This window comes from Lichenostomus cassidix, chromosome 2, assembly GCF_008360975.1.
Source record: "Lichenostomus cassidix isolate B80296 chromosome 2, HeHo_3.0, whole genome shotgun sequence".
Taxonomy (NCBI): Eukaryota; Metazoa; Chordata; class Aves; order Passeriformes; family Meliphagidae; genus Lichenostomus; species Lichenostomus cassidix.
In genome coordinates this window covers 43024899-43041188 of record NC_139482.1, presented here as the reverse complement: position 1 = coordinate 43041188, position 16290 = coordinate 43024899, and the positions used below count along the sequence as shown (strand labels likewise).

General features: G+C 37.4%; 1 protein-coding gene across 3 annotated transcripts in view; it reads left to right on the top strand.

Annotated features, from left to right (window-relative positions):
• CPNE4 (copine 4) overlaps window positions 1-16290 on the top strand; it is a 239332-nt gene that overhangs the window by 153007 nt on the left and 70035 nt on the right. For all 3 annotated transcript variants that reach the window (XM_085051259.1, XM_085051260.1, XM_085051258.1), the window contains one exon: window positions 895-984. In XM_085051259.1, the coding sequence (XP_084907385.1) occupies window positions 895-984 (90 nt within the window). The remainder of the gene's footprint in view (window positions 1-894; window positions 985-16290) is intronic.

Genomic DNA, 16290 nt, shown 5'->3' with positions numbered 1-16290 from the left:
GGAATAGTTTGTGCTTCCCATGTCACAAAGGGAACTGTTTTTAGATGTGGGTGTGCAAACCACTCATATTTAGAAACACTTCCTAGTGTTACACTCTAGTGTAATTATTAACTAATGGGTATCAGGTCTTCACTTATGCACCTTTCAGTAAAGGTAGATGATACCGAAGCCAAAGATCCAAATTTAATTAAACTGGCAAATACTCTGTTGGAAGGTCACCAGTTATAAATACTAGAATTAGCTAAAACCATGCTACAGACTGTATCATATTTTCCCATTAATACTGTGTTGCTTCTTCTCCACCTCCTCTCAGGTTGCTAGTGCCAAAGAGATTTGTAATCTGGGTGCTTTACATTTGTTTTTTATGACCTAGTGACATTACTGCTTCATGGTAATGACTGGCACTGTGTTAAAAAAACAGCATTTAGGTCTACAGGGTGGAGCTCTGGAAGGTCTTAGGGGTTATAAGCCTGTTATGGATTCCATAAAATTTTCCTAGCAAGGCAAACCATGTGCCTGTAAATTGAGGTTGCCCATCCCCATGACCCAGTTCTGCATCTCTTCTATAGTTCACAGCTCAGTTCTACAACCTTTCCCCTGTGAGTTATGCTCCCACTGAGGAATGGCAGTGCTGGAACAATCTCTATAGCATGGTCTGTGTATGGATCAATTTCCCACTTGTGCTCTTTTTGGGGGCTTTCCAGAGGAGGAATGTTGCAAACTGCAGGTTGCTCAAGGGTTCATATCTCATGGATGTAGTTCTGAAAACTCCAGCTGAGCTCTGCTTTCTTCTCTTTCTGGTGAATATACTGTATTGAGAATTTTGGCTCTTGTTAGCATTCTGCTGGGAGATGTGGATATGCTAAGAGTTCTCTTCCCTTTTTTCACTCACAGGTTGTGATGAATAACTTAAATCCAGCATGGAAGACTTTTAAAGTGTCTGTAAATTCTCTGTGCAGTGGAGACCAGGATCGCAGGCTAAAGGTCAGAAGTAATTCCTACCTTTTAATAGTTTTGCTCATGGAAAACAAGTTTTTCTCCCTTTTTTAACTGTAGATTGCTGTTCTGCACTTCTCTCTTCTTTGATGGAAAAGATGATCACACAGCTGCTTTATGATTACCATAATCAAATTAAGGATGCAGAGAAGTGGTAATCCACTGTAATCAATAGATTATGCTCTATATTTCTTACAGTACCCTCAAAAAATGATGTGGCCATTTTTCCCAAGCAGTTGGATAATTTGAATCCATCATCATTTAACTAGTGAAAGTATACTCAAGGGAAGTGTCAGCACTACCACTATTTTCACTATTTCCTCACTTCTATATCTGGAGAACTCCTGTAAAAGAAGCACTGAAATATGAGATTTGTTATTATACTTGAAGGATAGGGTGGCCACAAAAAGACATGTGCCATAATAATGAAACTGTTTCTAGTCAGCAGAAAGAGAGATGATTGGGAGCTTGGAGCTTTGTGTAGAAAAAATCATATTCTTTTGGCTAATTTGGGTTAAATCAAAGCTTTATCCAATTGTTTATATCTTCTGATTAGGTTTAAGGTCAATGCTAAATTAAAAAACATCAAACAAAGAGCACTAATCTCCAGTGTCTATTCAGACTCTTGGACCTGATGAAAATACATTGGACCTAGAAGTATGACTATTTCTTTTTCCCTTTTTCTTACTGTACCAAGTTGCCTAATAGAATTTTATTTTGTCCCTGCAAACATTTCTTCTTTCATTATTATAGCTGCAAAATCCTGCAGAAGGAGTGTTGTTGTTTTTTACTCATTACATACTGCAAGATGTGCTATGCAAATAGAAAAAATATAATGCTGGTGTGGATATGTTACAATGCATGTGACAGATGTGTGGAAAGGGTTAAAAAGAGTCTTATGAATGCTTGGATTGTGGTTTACAACTTCACAAAATTAGCCCTGTTGTTATGGAACAATGTATAAATTTGAGACAAGAGATGGATCAGATTTCTGCTACTGAAATAAAAAGCAGAATTAGCACAGCACTGCCTTCATCACACTGTGTACATGTGGCCTTCAAATCATTTAGGGGAGAAAACTTAGGAACAGAAGCAAACAAAATGTGAAATCTAGAATGAGAACAAGTGGCAAAACCATAAGGGTAGAGGAATGAGGTACTGCAGGGAGAAAAATGTTCTTATCTCTTTGAATTTGAGGTGAGAAGATATGAATAAGGCTGAGATGTCAGTGTGGGCAGAAGAAGATGGGTCTGGGAATAAAGGTGGTCTTTTGATCTATGAGCAGAGAGACAGTAGTCAAAACTGTTTGCAGTTTGCAGATGAACTGCCAAAAGAGAGGCTGAAAAGGGAGAAGAGGAACAAGAGTAGTCCCTTAGGACTGCCTGTAGAGAAGATGAGGGAAAGTCATTGAAAGAATGGCTGAAGAAACCAGGGCAAGATGGGTCATATGAGCCTATTGAGAATTTTCAAGACAGTCTTTTTTCCCCTCTTTTTGGGAGAATACAAGTTTTTCGTTTGTCTATGCAAGTGTTTGTAGTCCTGCTTTAGATATCTGAGTATTTGCCTGAGGCTGCAATTCAGTCATTTGCAGAAAAGCTAAAAGTACTAAAATTTGCATCAGATCCTTCAGGAGTACAGGAATATTTTAAAATTAATTATGACTGTAAAATAAGAAAAAAGCTTGATACTTATTTCAAATTCAGGCCCTTTATAACATTTGGTGGGTGTAAGATAAGGCTGTTATGATAGAGCAGCCACCCAAACCACTTGTAATTGAGAGACAGCATAGAATACTTGTCAGATAATTATTTGCTTATTTTCTATATGGTCTGTGAGCAAGGAATTGGATGGCAGATAGCACAGAAGAGTGAAAATTTTAAGAATTAGACAGATGAAGTGTCTGTGACCGCTATCGCGCTGTCTGAATGTTTATATTTTGATTTACTTTGATTTTACTTTGATTGGCTAAGCATTCCACTTTTTGTGTTACCATATTTTGGAACATTTGACTTCAGTTGCTTTGTTTCACTTCATAATGTATATAGCAATATGTTACTGCTAAGATTTGGAAGAGTTCCCTGGGTCTTATTTTATGTGGGGGAGATTTAGTGTATTCCAGCTGCCTTGCTGAGCACCAGCTTCTTGCCAAGACTGTTCGATCACTGTGAACAATAATTGCATAAGGCTTGGTAGTTTTGTGTCTCTTCCTGCTGTCAGCTTTTACCATACTCTGGAAAGCATAATCTAAATTAAGTCTTAAAGAGACACCAGAAGGGCTCTGAGGGAATTATCAGCTTGTGGAAATCCTTAACTGTAGACACCCTGCAATTGTGACTACCTTTGGAATGCCTCTGTAGGCTGTTTGGAACCCTGAAGTCCTGGCCCTCCACCTCCACCACTGAAATCATGTGGGTACTGAGCTTAGTGGTCAGATTTTTGTTTTGGGGAATGAGGATTAACCTGAGAGAAGTACCCTAAAACAACTCACAGAAAGGTGTTCAACTTACAGGAAGTTTGCGCCTCTTAAGTCTTGCACCCAGAGCAGTCTTTACACTGTCTGGGCCTTTGAAACTTTCTGATTTAAAATGTCTGTTTAGAAAGATAAGATGATAAGATGATAAGATAGATAAGATAAGATGATAAGATAAGATAAGATAACCAAGGTCACTAAAATCAAAGCACCCAATATTTAAGGTCTGCCTCAAAACTCCTTTGCCAGCTTTCTGTTAATTTGAAATCCTTACGGGCTTTTAAAGAAAAAACTAATTTTGCTTTATTTAGCTGTGGTGCAGAAAATAATGAACATTTTATTCCTCTCAGGACACCTTGTAAAACTTTATTACAATTATTGCTGCTCTAGGTTTTATTATGAAAATGATATATTAGATTTATGAATGTACCAAGCTGTTCTTCCCAACATTGAAACCATCCAAGAAGTCTGATCACACTTCAGTGCCAATCATACCTTCTTTTAATTCTAAGAGGACAGACAATTAGTGTATGCATTGAAGTGAACAAAATGCCTCTTTGATCCAAAAGTAATGCATTGCCTTTCTAATATGTAAAGAGTTTGAAATCACAACAGTAACTAGTGACAAAACTGATTGTACTCCTTCTGAGGGCAGGTATTATCCTAGTCTGTTGTGCTGAAGGTCCTCTAAATTGTGAAACTTTTGGCATTCAAGTCTGGTTTCAGCATGTGAGGTATGTTGCCATCAAAAGTTTATCTGAATTACAAGCTTGTATTGTGGGTATTTTTCTGTTAGGGATTATCTACTGCCCACCCATTCTAATAGCTACTGGGTTCCTCTTTTTCTAGAGAAGTCCTGGTATTGTACACAGAAAAATAATCTCTTCTTGTTTTGGTATTAGATGCTGTAATACTTGGGAAATAAAGGCCTAACAAGGTGCTTGCTAGGCAAAGGTCAAACAGGGCATGTAGCATATGATATTTCTCTCTTCTGCAGAGGATGTATAGAGAGCATCATCAAAGAAATTCTGTTCACAAGGAAAAGTAGGAAAGGAGGCAAAAAAAAAGCTGGAATAAATATGTTGCTGAAGTGATAAGCTGCAAGGAGGGTGGGAAGTACATGTCATATGTCTATAGAAAGCCCTTTCCATCTTCCCACATGGGAAATTTTCAAAAGAAAAATGTCCATTAGATATTTTTCTACCTTTCAAAAATCTGTGTGTTGCAACTATATCATTGCTGTCAGTTTGTTCATTGTTTTATCCCTGCAAAACCCAGATTACAGATGATGATCCCAAAGAAATTGGTGCATGTGCAGTTGGGAGTGGCACACACAGCCATGGTTGCAGGGCTGTTCCATACATCAGGTTATGAGCCCTCTCTCTGTGGGTATGGATGCCTCCTTGCAGCCTGAAACCCCCAGACAGCACTGTTGCTTTCTTTTGGTAACCATGGGAAGGTTGACTCTTCCTGTGCTCTTCTAATGAGGTTAAATACTGCTTCTGCCATTCTTCTCTGTTTTCTTTTATGTTCAGTTGACTTCCTTGGCTCTGTCCATCTGATCTGTTGGAGTGGCTGTGTCTTAGCACATGAATTATATGTTTGCTGCTGAGGAGTCTGTTTGCTTATGCCTGTAAGGCACAGTTTGTCTATGATGCACTTAGTCCTAGTAAGGTGCACTCGGGAGTTTAAAGGTCATGTGATTTTCAATTTATTTCCATACTATGACCTTGATAAATAGGTCCTTTTCCAATGGGAGTTTTCATACACCATGAATTTTCTACTTTTTTTTTTTTTGTAGGTCATTGTTAACAAGGCCTTCCTGAAAGATCTGCACTTTGCTTAAATTAGTAATCTGTGCAGTGCCTCTTCTGCACTGTTGATACTATTTTATAATGTGAGCCTTATTATCATATTAATAGAAGAAGCTCCACAGCCTATAAGAAAGATTTTGACATTATTCTGGATGTAAATATACAATCACTTTATTTTAATTTTAATAATTAAAATAATTACATTAAAAATTGTTATTAATATAATAATCTCTTCCCCAGTGTCTGCTGTGGCATATTCTTCAGACAGTTGTAACCTTCTGTTTCCTTCTGATTTCTTAAAAATATTGACTCTTTCATGCAAAATGATGGATCATTGGGGAAGAAATTGTTTCTTATAGGTCTGTAAATGTATCACCTGCTCCATTCTGAGTTAAGGAAAAGCAAATAGCAGTGGTTATTTTGATATTCTCTGAGTTATTGCTGCTGTGTTCTCTAGATCAATAAGTTTTCAGTGATCTTTAATATTTGACTGCAGCTCCACTTATATAGGTATATTATTAACTGTAATCCTTCAGTAAACCCTCAGTATCTCTGAAAGCCACTAGTGAAAGTAACTGAGCAGAACCTGTGAAGAAGACCAAGAAAAGCTTAAGATACAAGGAATAATATATTCAGACAAGTCTATTAGTGCTTTTATTCTTTCACAATTTAGCTGTCAGAGTGTTTGAAGCATTAGTATGGAAAGATACAGTTTGTGGTCAACAGCAATCATTTGTGCAGGATTTTAAAAAGCATGAGGCTTAAAAGGCAATTCAAGCAGTGTCAAATGACGATTACAAAGGCATGAACTGAAGGATTTTATGCTGTTCCATAAGAGAAGGCTCATTTGTTGTTGCTGTTTTCTTTGGGCTTTTAATTCCATGTAGAAAGAGACTGGCACCAAGAACAAATTACAGCACAGGCTAGACTTGCTGGTTATTTACTTGATTGGGTGATTTCAGTCATACTTGATTAACTGAGCAGTTCTACATTTTCCCTTCAATTTACTCACCAAATTAATGCCAGTGGAGCCAATCATTCTCTGCTTGCTTACCCTGATGTTGTTGAAGAAGTATTTGCATATAGAGTCCTTCTTCTTGTAGAAAGTGTTCAAAGATGAGAAAGGAGGCTCAGCCTTTACGTGCCTCTAAAATGAATCAGAAGAGGCTTTCAAATTTCTTTTTCAGTAAGTTGTTTCCTTTTCATTAGCTCAGAGCATTTTCCTGGAATCTGTAGAATAATTGCCTTAGTCTTGGAGAGTGCAGATCTTTATGGTCTGAGTAATATTTATATATTAGCCACTCCAATGATGTTATCGTGTTATGGATTTTCAGCAAAGTTCTTCTAAAGCTAACTGTGCAGCTGATAATTTTGGATAATAACAAAAAGTTCCTTCTTGGTGGTGAAAATAAAAAAGTAGGCTTAAATATTAGGATGAGGTGTATATTTAATAAGCTAAGAGAAATATTTGTTTGTTTTAGTGCATACTGCTTCATGAGCGTAGGAGTTTTAATACAGTCTTCAGAGAGAATGATGCATTGAGGATTATTATAAAATAAAAGTCAACAACACACTGTGAAAGCCAGTTTCTGAGACTTCTTTGCATAAATACCATTGACCCTACATTTCCAGTAGATGTTTCTTTCTCTTTCATATTCCCCTTGCCCTCTCTACATGGGAGAAAGAAGTGGTAGCACAGGCACTACAATGATTATTAAAAACTTAAATTGCATGTTTTGTAAGGTCTGCAGTGACTGTGGGGAATTTTCTGCAACGACTCACCCTGTTGGTAGTTTGGGTTAATCTATAATTTAGCAATCATCTTATGATATGAGTTCCTCCTGAATTCACTAGTTGGAGCAGTGTGTTTGGAACGCTGATTTGTCTGAGCCATGTCAAGGACTGACCTGATTAATCTTCATAAACTCTGTGCAGGTGAAATGTAAGATTTAAGATCACCCTTAAAACAAAACTGATTAACTTCATGTGTGTGATCTCATCTAACAGATTCCTTTTTTTTTTCCTCTTGCCTTTCCTTGGTTGCATTCTAGATAAAGCAACTGAAAATGCTGAGGAAGAAAATACCAGGTTGCAGTTAAGATTTAGGAGAGAGAAATAGACTCAAGGAATGAGCTTGATCCCATATTTGTTGGAGTCAAGTGAACTCATTCTGAAGACTTTAATAGCCACTAGTTTGTTCTCCACCATGGGAATTGCTGGATATATAGCAAATTAATTGTCAGATTAATTAATCTAGATTTGGGTTAATTGATGTTTGTGAAGTGCTTTGAAGATGAAAGAGCTCTCTAAGTAACAAGTGTTGTCACAATAATAAAGGGTCCAAGTGAGTTGCATAAGGAGAGATTATCTGATACGTAGTGGTTAAAAAGAAAAGAGCTGATATTCACATCTGCAAGGGCCTGGTTGGCTGAAAAAGGTGGCAGAAGGTGGTAAAAGGCTGATGAGATGGTACATTTAAATAAAACAGGCAGAATAGTGAGAGACAGGACTCTTTGTCCCAATCACTGTATGACTCTGATAGACCAAATTTCAGAGTTCACCCTGTAAAAGGAAATTTTTACTTCCCGCTCCTTACCAGAACCCCCAGTTACATGACCTTGTGGGTAGAAATAAAATTTCCCCCTGACATTGCAAAGAGCATTCATAGTCTGAAACAAGGGTAGAGAGAGGACAACAACCATACAAAAATGTTGTGTATGAATATGTTTGTCTGGATTAAGGGATGTGTGAGGAGTGTTTTCTCTGTTTCTCTTTTGCAAATAGGAGAGGATTGCCTCCAAATAATTTGTGCATTGCATTTCTGGTGAGCTTCTTTCCAAGTGCTTGCTGCCTCCATGGTTCCATCCCAAGACAAATAAATATAGGCTTCCACTGCTTTGCTATGCGAGTCATCAGCATGAGAAATGATTTGAAGGGCTCTTTCACATTGTCTTTGAAACTGAGTTTTAATCCCCTGAAATGAAGGAGCGGCTCATATAAGTGCTGCTGACTGTAATCCAAATCAGAGGTCTGGTTTCTTCACAGGGGAATAGCTGATAAAGTACTAAATCCCATCCCTGGGACCATTTAAAATGAAACAAAGCAGAACCCTGGTAATGAGGATCAGTTCCATACTGGAGGGTGGGCATATGGGATGCCAATTAATTAAATGACCTCTACATTCTTCCCAATTTTCATATCTCTGTGTTGATAGTGCACTGAACATCCTTGCAGACCCCAGAATTAGCTGCAGAGCTGCTTAGTGTAGAAGTTTAGAAACAAGTGTTACCATTTTGAATTAAAACAATAGAATGAAGCTCCGCTTTCACTAAACCAGATCAGGATTAGGTTTAGCTGTAACTTTGTAAAGCAGCTGAATGCTGCAGTGAGAGAATTTTAAGTGTTGCATATCTTAAAGAAAATCCATCATTTTTGTGCCTTTGTGTCTGCAGGACACTGCTTACAGTAAAAGGACTCACAGTATCCCATGATATTAAAAATGAAAGTCTAACCAGTTTTTCATATTCTTTTTTTCATTTCTTTCCACTGAGATTGGAAAACCTAGGGAAGACAATTTCTAGACAATCTCATTTCAGTCTCTTATAAAGTAGCAAAGCCTCACATTGGCTGACATATAATCAACTTACAAAAGCCTTTGGTTTCTTTCCAGATGTATTTTTTACTGTATAAATTGAAAATTAGACACTCATAGAAATTCTTTCCTTGTTGTTAAATATTGTAATAAATTTAGTCTTTCTTATGAACTACAGACTTTAAACAGAAAGCTTACCTTAAAATTCTATTCATAAATTGTGTTTGATAGTTTATGCGCTAACATACTGCCATGCAAAAATGGTTACATGGTGCAGATAATAAAATACATATATTTTAAATTGTAGTATTCTCAGGGAACATAGCATAATCAAATTTCAGGCAAGATAATACATTTGTTTAAAAAAATTAGAAGTATTTTCAGGGGCCTAATTATAAATTAATGTTTGTGATATTCAAGGCATCACTAGGGCAGAAATAGGTATTAAGTGTGTCTAAACGCAAATATTTTAGAAGAAGTCTTATTACACAGTGCTTACTTAAAATGTGTGAACTTTGTCTCACACTGAAATTATGTATTTAATCCTTCTGTACACAGTGATCTCACCTAACACACATTCTGTTAAAATTTAGACCTGCATTTTTCATTCACCAAAACCAGGTTTTCTCCCAGCTAGATGTTATACACATCTTGTAATGTGTAAGTACATGGGTATAATGTATATGCACCTTCCATAATGCGTTATGTTTTGCAATAAAAATGCTTTATCTGCCTTTCCAAATCTAAATTAATTACCCTAAATTATGCATGGTTGTCATGTGTGCTGGTTCTCCAAATGATTTTGAAAATGCTCAATGGCACTGCTCTACAGGATTCCATGAAAAAGATGCCCTCCGTGTGGTAATACTAGAAGAAACCAAGGTTCTTGGGATCAGATGCTTCAGTGCGTTTATGGATAGTTGTTGTTCTGCTAGTTGTTAACAGCTGCTAAAGCATGCCAGAGGAGTTTCACCACAGTGTTTGCTATCCCTAGCTCAGAGCTTTGAGCAGGATTCGATGTTAGGATAAAGCTTCTTTGTGACACCTTCATCCCAGTACCTCTCAGACAAAGAGAAATCAAGAGCTGCTTGTTCACCACGGATAGTAGAGTTATTTTAATGGCCTGCTCACCAAGAGCAATACCACCAGTGTGCTCTTCAGGAAGTCTGGGAGGATGGTGTTCTCTTGGCTCCTCTTCTGCTGAGTTGTCACTGTGGCAGCCCCAGCTCTTGTGCTCTTCAGGGCCTCTCACTGAGCAGCCAGCTGAGCTGCAGCAATCCTTTCCCCTTTCTGTGTGGCTGTTTCCACCATGCTATTCATAGAAGTTTTGCTCAGCAGAATTGTTCAAAGCTTAGTGTATTCAGCTCATTGTTGCCACAGAACACCTCAAAGGATGTGCAAGCTCTTTTGAACATAAGACTTCTCTGTGACTATAGAGATGTTTTGTGTCCTGAGCATGACAGCCATTGTATCTGCTTCGCCTCAGAATGGCAAAGTGACAGTGTTTCCTTTCAGACATACTAACCCTTCCTCTACTGAAAAGCACATGGATTGCCCATACATCCTTAAGCGAAAGGGAGGTGAGTAATGTTAGAAATCATTTCCCAAGAGTACCAAAACATACTGTTGAGTCTTCTAGTTTGCTTTTAGAAGAGATGATAAAAAAGGCTATCGCTGGCCTGCCCCATACACTCTAAATTGCCTTGAAGTTACAGTATAGAGACAGCAATAGCATCAGCAGTTGATCTCTTAGACAATTCTATATATCAAATGCCTAAGGTTTGTTTAGATCTGCTAATCGCCTCTTACATTGTTGATCAGTGCATTACTGCCTAGAGTTCCTACTGAATTCCTTTATTTTATTTCTGGAAAATTCCAGAATTTGCTGACAGCATTTTCTTTTCTGTCGTAGGAAAAGTTAAAGAGGTATCTCTGAAGTCATGAATGACTTGGGCAAAATGATGAGGGAGAGTTATTTGTCCTCAGGGCACATGAACTTGAAAATCACTATAACCAGACACAAAGGAAGTTCTCTTTTTATACAATACAATTCAATGGTGGGATAAGGATATGTTGTCAAAGGATGTTGGGAGGCCAAAATCTGTCAATATGCTAAAAATTTGAGTAGACAAATTCATGAATGGTTATTGCATTCTGGCTGGCTTTTAACAGCACATATCAGCTTCATGAGAAGGCAGTTGTTCACTGCCAGTAACTGTGAAAATGTGGTGAAGTAAAGAGGAACATCCCTTTCTCTAGGTGTTCACTAGCATCTGACAGAAAGATGATAATGGCTCCATGTACTTTCATTATTTTCTTATGATGAATGCTTGCAGCTTTCAAAATGAAATTTACATTTCATTTTTCATTGATTTTAATTTGAAAAATCTCCAAATAGTTAGGACTTCATTATTTGAGAAAACATGCATATTCATACCAAGGTTATGTGCATAGTGCTAGTGGGTTATGCCACAAGATTTTTTCTGCTCTGGTAAAATTTCATTAAAAAACTGAAAGGTAAACATTAGATTTAGATAAACTAAAGTATTTAGAGCGGAAGTGTGTCTAGTTTGCTCTGTATAAACAAATAGATAAGCCAGATAAGCCAGTCTAGTCCTTTACTATTCTGTAGCAGAGGCAATAGAGCATAGGGAATTCTGCGTATGCCTTCAAGTACTCATCCTGATTCAAATACTGACCCTGGTTACACATCCACAGCCCTCTGCTGCCTTCCTTTCTTGTACATATCAGTTTATACATTTTTCATAAAAATACTGGCCTTCACAGAATCCCTGTTTGATATCAGCTACTTCTGTTTTTTTAATGAATTCATTTCTAGTAGCAAGCAAAACATCTGAAAATCTGGTGACTAGACGTCTGGAAAGGCAGGTTTATTTTTACAGGCTAATTGAGAAGTAAACTACTCACATTAGGGAGACACAATTCTTCTCTTAGACAGGCAACAGTGTTTCAGACCCTTGCACTTCAAAATACTAAATAAAATGCTTACTTAGAGTCATGCTAAAAATGAGCCCTCGATTTGTGACGAGGGTAAAATATGGGAGTAAAAAAATTGCCAATTTTCAGATTTCAAGAGTATTTTCTTCATAATACCACAAGTATTATTCATGAATAAAACAGAACTGGGAGGGATGGGTGTGAGTGAATATTGTTTCAGATTGATGATAAATGTTGTAAATGAATGAGTTATGTTGATCCAGGCAGTGCTGAAAGTTATCACCCAAATATTTCATGATACTCCCACTAAGAAAGAAAGGTGAAAGGACAGAACCAGATTATCTGACAGATACCTGTGAGGAAGGTGTGTCCTTCTTCCCTAGGTGTCTGCTCACCACCAGTTGGAGCTGTCTGGGAAGAGTCAGGATCCAGCCATGGTAACAAAGCCTGTATGTGTTCCAACTTTCTCCTGAGTTTGGGATCCCTGTGCTACAGTTCATCCCTTGTCCATCCCTTGTGCCTCTCCTGGGAGTCTTGGCTTGAGGAATTCATGCAGATTAAAGCTTACCAGCCCTGGGGAGGGCAAAGGTGAAGCAGAACGAGTGGGCCAGAGCTGGGCAGCAGAAGGTGCCACATGTGGTTAGAACTGAGGCTGTGGGAAGGATGTCCCAGTGTCACTGTGGACATTTGAAACTGAGTCTGCTGCAGTGTCATGTCCTGCCCCCGAAACCTTGTCTCATGCTGCACTGAGGCTGTGTTAAGAGTGTGAGATAAAGGCATTCCTCATCAGAATGCAGTGTGGGCTTCTCCAGGCAGACTTATGAATATGCAAAGCTTGCACAAAATAATTAAAAATCACTAACTCCTACTCATAATCATCTCATGCACATTTTAAAATCCAGAATTGTGATTTTAGTAGCGTAAATATGTTTGTTCAGAGCTCTTGAACCCTTAATCTCCTTAAGAGCTTTAAGTCTTCAATATTACATAGCTTTAAGGTGACCTGCAGAAGTAAAATACAGGATCTTGGTAATGTAATGTTCATTGCATGCTCTCCTAGTCTGACTTGCTCCCATTTTCCTGGCTGTTCAGAGCATTAAGCATGTACTTGTGAAGTTGTTGACATTTGAGTTCTTTCCTTCGATCTTTAATGATACAGAAAGAAGAGCCTGATCTGTCTTCTGTACAGCTTCTTGTGCTGATTTCTTTGGCTGTTAATTTCCTTCATTCCTACAGAAGGCAACACATCATTCTGATCCCCACTTTGTAACTGTCACTATCCTGTGCCCTGGGACAGGCTTGCCACCAGACTTAAGATCAAGATTAGTTGCAGGTTGGATATTCAGAGGTGCTTAGGAGATAAAAGCAAAGTTTGGGAAAAAGAAATAAGCCAAAGAAGGATACTCATTTGTTAGTCTTGTATAGAAGAGCATTCCTTTATAGGCAAAAAGCTGAGGTTTTTTGTTAAACTGAGTGTTTTCTCTACAGGATATTACTTTCAAGCACTCTTTCGTCTTAAAAGGCATGCAGAGGTTTGCCTGTGGTTTCGTTATGATTTGGTTTTTCGTTGGAGGGGTTTTTTTTGTTTGTTTGTTTCATTTAGTGTTTTAATATTTCTGTTAATAATAGTGCTGTTTCAAGGAGTACAGCATTAGCAGAAGCCCTTACTGGTGTCAGTTCTGCTTCTGGTATTTTAGATGTAGGATTTTTATATCCCCCAATTGCAGATGCAGAGATGCTTCACAACCCCAAATACTACAGATTCCAGTGAATCCCGCAAAATGTGGGCATATTTTAATACTGAAAGCTTCCCTTATTTGTTTGCCAGGACTAAGAAAAATGAAAATATGCACTTTTTGTAAGAACTATTCTGTAAACAGTTGCCAAGAAAGACCTCTTTCCTTCATCTTCCATATTTATCTGTCCATCAATTCATGCTGCTCATGGGATATCCATTGCTATAATATCTCAGAATTGCACAAGTTTTACTTGTTGAAAACAATCAGATTAATTTAAAATTTTTCAAAAATGTTGCCCTACATCTTCTAGGAATGTTTCCACAAAATCCAGTGATGCCAGGATCCTTTTGTGACTTTTAGATGTATGTGCTTCTACTTGCTATCATGGAAAAAGAGATGTATCTGTGCAAGTCTGCAGTAAGAGTCCTACAACAGCAAACCCACAAGAACACTTAGTCAATGGTCTCTATATGCCAACATAATTCTGTGCTGAAAGAAAGCCTGAGGATAATGGCAGATTTTTCACCCATCCATTTTTCAGATCTGTTTTTCACCCATCCCTCTGCTCATACTGTCTTAATGCTGGAGAAACCTCTTGCAAAACAAGTGTAAATACAAAGGGCCGAAGTTGGTCAGGTTTTTCATCTCAGCTTTTTTCCCTGAAACCTGATGCCTTGTTCAGATAAAACAATTTGAGTCTATGACAGTTTTACCAGACTATTAATCAAAAGAAGTGCCCCCAAAACTGTTTGGGGGGGGTCTTTATTTTTTGCTACTCAAGACAGCATTTCATAGATAAATTTTCTTCTCTGACTTTAGATTTAAAACTAGAATTAAAGCCCATTTCCCTTTTTAAAAAAATATATTATTATTATCTTATTTTTATCAGTTTGGATCAAACAGAGCAATTTGCTGAAATATATTTTGCAACCTGCAGTAAAGATATAATTTCCCACAGTTCTGTTCCTCTGCCAGGAGACTGGGTAGTGGTGAGCTCAGGGTCACATTCCTGGGGAACAGGCAGTATGAATTCAGCACCTTTGCTGTTCAGGTGCTTAATCCAAGCCCCCTCATGGTTTGTTCAAAACCATGTTTTGGAGGAATACATTTCATATAAGTAAGGTCTGCATTTCCCAGCTGTCATGTATGAAAAGGGGCCATTGATAAGTAATTTTAATTTTCTGCCTGGTATAGGTTGTAATTGAAATATCTTGATTATATTCTGTGAATCTTAAATTAGTTTGTAAGTTTGGCATATTACTCGAGATGTTACACTGCCACTGACTTTGTGATAAAATACTATTTTCATCTAAAGGAGACTGTTACTAAAAAGAATGTTACAGCACTACAAGGAGCAACTGCATGTTCCATTTACCTTCTTTTCTTGCAGTGGAGAAATACAACCATGTTTAAGCATGAAAGATTTTATTCAATGAACATGAACAGACTGGTATATTAAAATTAATTGTGCTTGGAGCTTATAAAAATAACTTGTTAGATTTCTTCTTTTATACTCTTTTTCACTTTGATTTTGTGAAGGCTAAACAAGCTTCCTAAAGCTTCTCCTCCTTGAAAATCAATTTTGCATGTGATATTGCCATGCTAGTAGTGATTCCTTAGTGCATTTTCCTGTTCCAGACTGCAGTGCTTTTATCTATTAAAAATATGTAGTAGTTGCTGGGGAAAAAAAGCAAACCAACAAACTATCAATTTATTTTCTCTCCTTCCTCTCTGCCTCAATTAAAAAAAAAAAAAAAAGCTTTTAATTAAAATAGTTGCTAACTTTCCTTTTTCTTTCTAGCTTGTGACCCATGTCCAGTGCATTGCAATTGATGAAAGGTTGTTCTCATTGGCCATGCTAATCTTAAGCATCTTAGATATGGACATTTGTTTCAGAACTCAGGGGTGTTTCTGATTAAGGCTTGGCTTTGGGTTTTCTAAAACAGAAAATTAGCAAAGTCGTCTCACTCTGAACACAGCTCTCAAGCAGCTGGTAATTTCCTTGCTCATACTTTCAAGTTGTTTTCTGCTCAACCAAAATTATATTACAGCTTTATTTTTGATTTTGTAGTGCTTTTTAGCCCACCTTTTTCTCTGCTCTCCATACTTAACTCACAGAGACAGAAATAAAGACATTTCAGCAAGACTCCCTTTTTCAAGTCTTTTTTTTTACAAGATGATGTGAATCTCCTTTTCCTTTGGCATTTCCATTGCTTCATAGTGATTTCCAAAAAGGGGTTAGTTGTTTAATACATTTCTTAGTTGTTGACAATGGCTATCACATCTCAGTTAATGAAAGAGAAATTAAGCCAAATCTGTCAAGAAATACTTGATTTTAATATCTGTATCTGACCTTATTCCTACATTACCTTGAATTATGCATCAAACCTATTTTAAAGTGAGTGTGTGTCTGAGCATCACTCATTTGCTATTTTATTTTTTTCTCTCCACTGATAACCGAAGAAGGACAATCACACATCCAAAAAGGATAATATATTGTAGTATTCAGGAATGGTACCTTAATTTTTTCCATTCATTTCTGTTTCAGTTCTGACATCATGGTTAACCAACCTGATATTGGCACTTCAAAAGTGTATTTTTTCCTACGGATTTTATTAACATTGCATTTACTTCCAAATGCCCTTCAGAATTCCTTAGATATTTTATCTACTGTATTAATAGCATGAATAAAGCATAGTCGTGTAGTGACTTAAACCCTGG